This window comes from Sinocyclocheilus rhinocerous, unplaced genomic scaffold, assembly GCF_001515625.1.
Source record: "Sinocyclocheilus rhinocerous isolate Xijiao unplaced genomic scaffold, SAMN03320098_v1.1 scaffold1256, whole genome shotgun sequence".
In the NCBI taxonomy this organism is placed as follows: domain Eukaryota; kingdom Metazoa; phylum Chordata; class Actinopteri; order Cypriniformes; family Cyprinidae; genus Sinocyclocheilus; species Sinocyclocheilus rhinocerous.
In genome coordinates this window covers 1,688,989-1,697,707 of record NW_015646445.1, presented here as the reverse complement: position 1 = coordinate 1,697,707, position 8,719 = coordinate 1,688,989, and the positions used below count along the sequence as shown (strand labels likewise).

Here is an 8,719-nt window from a genome sequence, read left to right as displayed (position 1 = left end):
CACACACGCGCGCGCACACACACACACACACACACACACACACACACACACACACACTCATCCCTCCTACCCACACACACTCCAAAGTTAATAAGGGCCTCATTAAATCTCATTATGAGGAAATTGGAGATAATCCTAATGCTTGCTACACTGTTGCTATGGAAACCAATTATCTTTACATTTCTCCTGTAACTGCAGTTTTTACCATTCGGTACAAAAATGCAAACTGCGTAAATAATGTAATCAAATGGAAATTACTATATACTCAAGAAAAAAGTTTTCCTTAGTGACCTTAGCAAGAAATCAGCAATAAATAAATAAATAAATAGATCAATCAATCAGTCAATCAATCAAAACATATTCACCTTCAATTTAGCACTTTAATTGTAATGGTTAATGGATTTTATTAAATTAACCTTATATACATGCACACACACACACACACACACACACACACACACACACGTATATATATACACACACACACACACACACACACACTTACACACGTAGATAGTATATACAGGTAGTATATACTTAGAATCTTTAGAAAGCTGTTAAAGTGAATTATTACTTTAATATCTGCCAAAAACCTGTAACAGAATGATAGATTCTTCACAGGATTATAGAGACATTAAACTAACAGCGTGTGAAAGTACATGCCTTTCTATGAAAGGTTTTGCTGGTTTTAAAGGTGCATAAGGGGTTGGTTTGTCTTTATTACCTCTCCATAAGTGATGGTGTTATTGTAAATTCTCATCTCGGGATAGACATGCTCAAGGTACCAGCGAAAGTTCCTGCAGTTCATTTTCTTCCTCAGCGCTACACGCTCTGACACGTCTCCAAAATCCACTCCTGGGTTCTGGAACAACAGAAAGAGACTGGTAGTTGTCATTTGGCAGGCGCTGTTTTATGCAAAACACAATATATTTTTCAATTACTTTCAAAAAGTGGTAGGGACAATATCGACCCTGGCAAAAAGTGGTGGGGACATGTCCCACCCATCCCACCCGCAAATTACGCCTATGGTTCAATGCATACAGAATGCAGTTTGTCCCATATCTGAGAGACTCACGCCCAAACAGTTGAGAACGCTTCAGTATTTATCCATATTTTTCACTGGGTTTGATGCACTGTTAATTAAAATGTCTAAAATACAAAGCACTTCCAATGGGAGCCTGTTCAACTTGAAATATTTATATACAGCCACACTTCTCTAATGTTTTAATTTGTCTATGTAGAAGCTAAATTGATATGTGTTTAATGATGTGTAGCAATTTATTATGACATTAAAATTAATTTATGTTTACAGCAGACGCAATGAAGTCATATGTCAGCAAGCAAAAAAAAAAAAAAATCATTGTCATTGTATTTCACATGCACTGTAGCACTTAATTCGTCATTTTAATATACATTTATAGCTGCAAGCATACTGGGAGTATGTATAACGAAACAATTTTCACTCATTAATTGCTATTATCATTAAAAAAACAATTGCAAAGACATTTTTTAAGTAGAAAACTGAATATACTCCAATATTCTTTGAAAAATAATTTTTACAGTGCACAGCATCCCAGTTGCTAATATATAAAATACAATAAAAGAAAATATTTAATCTTTATTATCAATACCTTTTATTAATAAGATGACTAATATAACTATTTTACAAATTATGGGCAGTATTTAAAGAAAATTTCATGCAGAATACATTTGTAGTGGAGAAGAATTCACTTTATTTTCTGCATAAATCTGCCGTTTGGATACGCAACAGTAATACTGTCAGCGTAAAGGACTACTTTTGCAGTTATGTCACTGCTTTTTTTCATAAGTAAACATCACTAACATTACTGAGTACTGCAAGACCAGTTACAAGCACAGTGAGGGTACGTTTGTAATAGTACATGTGTAATTGAACACTACTGTTTTATGAATAACTATTAATAATGTATACTTAGCCATTATGAACTTGTTTTCCATTTTAAAACTGTGTGGAGATATAATTTTTAAGTGGTGAAGTATCTCATTGCATTTATTGAAAATGTGCTTTTTACTGTTTTGTCTTGTTTTTCAAAGAAAAAATCAATTACAAAACAACAATTTAAAAATATTTAACACTAAACATTTTTTTACATTCTAGCAGACATTATACCAACAAAGCACAATTTAACTTAAAATTAATAAGTTACTAAAATAATATTTTTTAGCGATCAGACCCCCTTCTTGAATCAGGCATGCATTTTTTTTACTGTAAAATTACTAACATTTATGAATGTTGATAAGAGTTCTTGCTTTTTCTCAACTATTATTTTGGCGGAAACGTGCAGGAAGACCTCAAGCAGCAGATTTATAAATGAGTCTCATTACGAATACGTCGTACGTATCGCATTGTCACATGCCTTGTAAAAATTCATAAAAATGGGACTGAGCAACTGACGAGTAGCACTGTTCCCGCACAGATTTTCGCTTTGGACTTTGAACCCTGGTTAACAAGCAGATCAGCCGCGAGCTCGTGCAGCGCTGTCAGAATACATGCAATTTGTGCGAAAACATAACATTCTGAAGTTTATTTACTAATTATTTAAAGCCATTTTGCGATTTCAATCATCATACAGTAACCAGCAAGAATCAGCCCTTCCTCTTCTCATCGAAGACATGCGATGCAGTACTAAACAGTCTCTCGCTGTCGGTGCTTGTAATGATTTTTGTGTCTTTCTCGGACAGTTTAAATGCTTCCACACTGCTGACATGTTTGTTGCATTATAAAGAGTGTGCGCCTCTCACTTTACACTGGTTGCTATTTGATAGCGTCACGTCATTGTTCGGTACAATTTATTCGGTCTTTTCGCTTATTGTGTTAAATTATTTGGCCGAAAATAGCAAAAAAAGCTCTTTTGGTGTTCGGCCGAATAATTTCGGTTGCCGAACATTCGGTGCATCCCTAACTAAAACAGTAAAAAAAAATTATTTTGTTTTTTTTACACATTTTATGAACAACAAGTTCTTATGAAAGCCAATTTCCAACAGGGAATTAAAAAAAAAAAACATTTTACAATTTTGACTTTTTTTCTAACAGTTCTAGAAAAAAGATTCGCGAGAGCTGAATTCAGAATTGCAAGATGCTCATTTGCTATTCTTAGAAAAAAGTCTGGATTGTGACATAAAATCACAATTGTGACAAAAAAGTCAGAGTTGTGACCTTTTTTATTTTTTATTCCTTGGCAGAAACAAAAAAAAAAATTACCGTTTTTTGTCTCACAAATGCGACTTTATTTCTCACAATTCAGACTTCTCTTCTGAGAATTGCGAGGTATAAACTCAGAATTGCAAGAAAAAAGTCAGAATTGTGATATAAAAATTGCAATTACCATTATTTTTTTATCCTGTGGTGGAAACAAGCTTCCATAGGTTTTAGTATGTGCAAAGGTGATGCTAAGGTGTCCATCATTAAATAACACAGGTAGTTAAATATAATTTGAACTCTTTTTATGCCTATTTTTGCTCATTTCTTGCTATGCTGACTGTCCTGACTGTGAGAGCAAGCATTTAACTATAACAAATTATGTGCAATTTACAGCATATGAAAAAAGAACAAAGTCAAATGTATTGCCATCTAAATATTCTCAGCCAAAGATTGTCAGATTGAGCTCAAAAAATGAACTGCTTTTTATTTAGGGCGCCTCAGCTCGCCCGTTGAGGTTTGCCCCCTTCATAATACAAAGTGTGTGAGCTTGCCTGATACAGCAATTAAGTGTTAAGGGCCATTAGTTTGTGCTGAGATGAGAGAAACAGGGGATGATAAATGAATGTGTGGAAAAGATGAGTGCAAATATGTTCTTCCCCTTAGACCCACCACCAGTCACACTATTATGCTGACTGTGTGTCTGCCTCCACATCATAGAAATATATGAAAAAACAGGCAGTGAATGTACGTATGCCATTATAAAGCAGAGCCAGCCTGCTGCTGTAGTGATGACAGAGGCACCAGAAAGTTCAAGGAAACGTTGCTCAAACTGCTTGGCTGCTGGAGAATAGATGCAGAAGGTCTACTGACCTGAAAGGCCAGAGACTTACAAATGAACATATGTAGATTAATAATCGGCTATTAACATTACAGGTGGATAGCTTTGAAAAGATTATGTATGGCACTGGATATGGCATCCTTGAAATATGTAAGAGAACAACAATAGCAGCGCTACTAGATTTGAAAGGACTACATTTTAGCACTTAACTGAAGATTCTTGCACCAAAAAGTGATCATTTAGTTTAACATAATTTTTTACCCTCTCTTAAGAGTTCTATATTTACTATAAACTACGTCTTTTTTGGGGGAAAAAAAGGCTTTTATTTAGCAAGGATGCATTAAATTGATCAAAAGTGACAGTAAAGACTTTATTTTAAGCATTATTACAAAACATTTCTATTTGCAATTCTTTGGAACTTTCTATTAAAAAATCACAAAAAAAATAGTAAGCAGCATAACTTGTTTCAACATTCATAATAATAATGTTTTGAAATGTTATGCCAAATCATAATATTAGAATGATTTCGGAAGGACCATGTGACATCGCTGCAAATTCAGCTTTACCATTATAGTATTAATTGCATTTTCAAATATGTTAAAACAGAAAACAGTTATTTTAAATATGATCAAACAAATGCAGCCTTGGTGAGCATAAGCGATTTTTTTCATAACATTTTCAAAATTACCGACCCCAAACTTTTGAATGGTAGTTTACAAGTCCTTGGCTTTTAATAGTTCTCTCAATGGACAAACATCTTCTATTAAAGGGGTTCACAAAATAATGTTCTTTTTAGCAACATCATATGACCCCTTTGATATAAATAAAATATCTGTGATTATATGTTGCTTGAAAACACAGCATTCAGTCTAATTCTGAATACTCTGCTTTTTGAAACCAGATGATGTTGAAAACAGGGACACCAAATGAATATTTTACATTAAAATAAGCTAATAAAAGGAGAACTCAAAAGCACAAACACACAAAGGAAATAATGAAAAACATGGAACACCTAGAATGAATCAAGACAGGTAATAGGAGTAAAATAATAAAGACGATCTGGAATTGCATTGTGCATCTTTGGTGGCTTTATACAGTAGAGCTACGAGCAGAAGTGCGCTGCCTCTCTTTTGCACACCTACGCTTTGAGAACTAGCGGTCCTCTATCTTCCACTAACCGTGACATTAATGGAACTAGCTATGCATTCACTGACTTTCATTAGCTGTGAAAATACTTTCAGCTTCAGCACCACTGATCCATAGTGCAACCTTGGTGTACAAAATCAATCTCAGAGCAGTAGAGCTCTGTTATGGCCTCACATGCTGCAGGTTTTTCTGCTCTCTCACTCTGCAGTGAATACTCAATTGTGTGCTTTGTTCAAGCTCAATAAAAGCCTACTTTCAGTCACGGAACAGACAAAAGACAACAAATTAACTTGTTAGCCCTCGGTGTTTGGATTAGAGTTGAGTAAAGAGACTGCCCACTCTCTGAGAGAGAACCTGCGTTAAACACCACAATGCTAGTGTTACAAAGACAATAAAAACCCCAAAACCTATTGCACACTATCTCTATGTCCTATCTCTTTACATGATGATAAGGAACAATGCTGAGATAAAAACTTCAAAATACAATGTACTACTAAATGAGCACATACTTTTGATTGAACCAAAAATATTGACAACTTGTTCGGAGAGGCATATTAATTGTTTTTGTCAAATAAAATGCTATTTAGTACAAGAATGTTGCAATCCCTAACGATAAAAACATCTTCATCTTCAGCGTTTGCATTGCTTTTGCCTGTACAAAATCTGTCAAGTGAGGTTTTATAGGCCTGTGATGTAAACTATAGACTACTGACTATAGACAAAAAGCCTGAAATATCTGAAATATCACACTGCAACTTCCTGTTTCAATAGGAAATACATTAGTACAGGAAATAAATTACACATTATACATTGTTTATCTTGCCAGCAGCACGATCAAATATTTAATATTCAGCTTGGCATGTAAAAAAAAAATAATTGTAAACTATAGACTACTGACTATAGACAAAAAGCCTGAAATATCTGAAATATCACACTGCAACTTCCTGTTTCAATAGGAAATACATTAGTACAGGAAATAAATTACACATTATACATTGTTTATCTTGCCAGCAGCACGATCAAAGATTTAATATTCAGCTTGGCATGTAAAAAAAAAAAAAAATAATAATTAATTAAAGATTACTGGAGTATGTTTTACAAGAAAATACTTTTACATGTTTAATTCTTTGTGTTACTTGTCATTTCTTTGAAGCTATTTGTGCCATTTACTAGCAATTTCTATTTGAAATAGTAAAGAAATCTTACACCAAATTTTTTTTTAGGTAAGTGTTTAAAGAGAGTAATTGTAATGCTTTTCAGTGGCCTCATTCATATCCTGCAATAACCTGTGCTTTTATGCTTGCTTCTGAATGACTGGATATCACTGAATAAATCTGAATGCATTGGGACAAAATATATTGTATAGGCCCATATTTCCATATATGTAGGATGTCCTCTATAAAAATAGTCTCTGTCACTGTTTAGATTTGCCCTTCTTTGCGTACAAGCGGGAGTGATATTGTATGATTCAAGAGACGGTGGGTCAGCATCATGCAGGTCATGTTTCTGCAGGTTTCTTTCATAACATTACTAAAACAAATCATTCTCTCTCCGAACTCAGGAGCCATGTTGATGAAATGATGATTGTTGAAGAGCACCGACAGAAACACATTTACCTCACGCTGAGAGGGAGGGATTGTCATTACTGAGTTCCACTTTTTTTTTTTTCAGCCGTAATTAAGCGGTCTGGAGAAGAGACATCAAGGTCAAAAACTCATGGCGAACAAGATGGTAGCAGTACAACTGCACACTCTGACACAAACTTTTCTTTCATTATTGGGCATAATCAATCAATCCTGTCAAAACCAGTGCTGTCCAAAGCCCTCAGATGAATATGTACAGTGTGTCATAAAAGATATCGCACAGTCTGTCTTGACTTTTACTCAAGATGGCACTGGGGTCATATCAAACAATTTAACAAGCAAAATGCAAAAAAAAAAAAAAAAACTAAACTCTAACATAAAAATGTAAAAATACAAAGTAGAATAAAACAAAATAAGATAAATAATCCACACAATATTACACACTAAGCTCAGTGAAAATATACACTGCTGTTCAAAGTTCAAATTATTTTTGAAAGAGGTCTTTATGCTCACCAAGGCTGCATATATTTGATCAAAAATACAGTAAAAACAGTAATGAAATTTACAATTTAAATAATGGGTTTTCTATTTAAATATATTTTTTAAAGTAATTTATTCCTTTGAAGGCAAAGCTGAATTACTCCAGTCTTCAGTGTCACATGATCCTTCAGAAATTATTCTAATATGCTGATTTGATGCTCAATAAACATTTATTATTATTATCAATGTTGAACTCCAGCATTCAGCTCAATTAATCTTTTCAGGATCCTTTGATGAACAGAACGATTTAAAGAACAGAATTTATTTGAAATTATTGTTATATTTGTATCAATGTATGGCTCTTTATTTCCATACTTCCATACTTTTCATCAGTTTAATCCGTGTTGAATAACAGTATTAATTTCTGTTATTAATTGCAGTGTGTTTGAATGCAGTGTTTAAGGGGAAAAACACTGAACTTGAAAACTTCATTAAATAGTTGCACCATTTTTGTCCGTTATATTTCTTGTTTACAAACCATCTGCAATCTAGTTTAATCAGGCTTCTCCACAGCCTGCAGTAGCTATCAGATCCGACCTCCAAGACTGGCAATTGTGGTGAGCAAAATTCGCTCAGCACAGATTTTGTGGGTGCGTTTGCAGTTACACGATTTGCATAATTCCTTTAGTGAACCGGGTGCTAAAACAATGCAAACAGTGCATGCAAATTAATGGCGCTATCAGCGGGTGCAATTCATTCACTCCTCCCGCTTACTCTTAATCAAGCATGTTTAGCTAGTGTTAGACTGACGTACTTTCATTTGTTTTTAAAAAGTTACATCATCTCATCCTCTGAGACACATCCCAACCCTCTGAGAAAAGTCCGCTCCTCCTCTCTCGCTCCCTGAGCATTATATTCTCTGTCTCACTCTCTATCCCATTCTTCCTATGACAGGGAACAGACAAAGCTTTGCCATCTATTATTTTAATCACGTTAATTATACCAGACGGTTTTATGTGATGTACGGTTCAGATCAAGCACTGGCTAATTTAATTGGACCCTCTTGCCAGCCTGTGCTCTCCGAGTCATATTTCAATGATCAGCCGCTATTGATGATCATTACAATGATAAAAATAGCAATAAAAGGCCATGACTTAATGCTGTCACACTAGCGGATAGATAAAAGGGCCACGGTAATTCATACTGAGATTTTAGAAAAGCTACTAAAAACGATTCTGACATCCTGTCTCATTACCGCTCATTAAGTTTTACCTGTAGAAACGCTGCCTAAGGTTTGGTGCTGAATCCTCTAACAAACATTAACATTAACACGGTGACTTGCTGGCAAAATATACCACAGTTATTGCAATTATTACAGTAAAACTGTGGGAACTTGAAATAAAGAATTAGTGTTGGCCAAAAAGCAGTAAACTTTTGTAAACACACACACTCACACACTCACACACACACACACACACACACACACACACA

The 8,719-nt window shown here is 34.6% G+C and overlaps 1 protein-coding gene across 1 annotated transcript in view; it reads right to left on the bottom strand.

The window, feature by feature from the left end:
• Positions 1 to 8,719, bottom strand: part of galnt9 (polypeptide N-acetylgalactosaminyltransferase 9) — a 92,575-nt gene that overhangs the window by 5,928 nt on the left and 77,928 nt on the right. Inside the window, exon 7 of the mRNA XM_016511914.1 lies at positions 725 to 862. Coding sequence (XP_016367400.1) covers positions 725 to 862 — 138 coding nt within the window. The remainder of the gene's footprint in view (positions 1 to 724; positions 863 to 8,719) is intronic.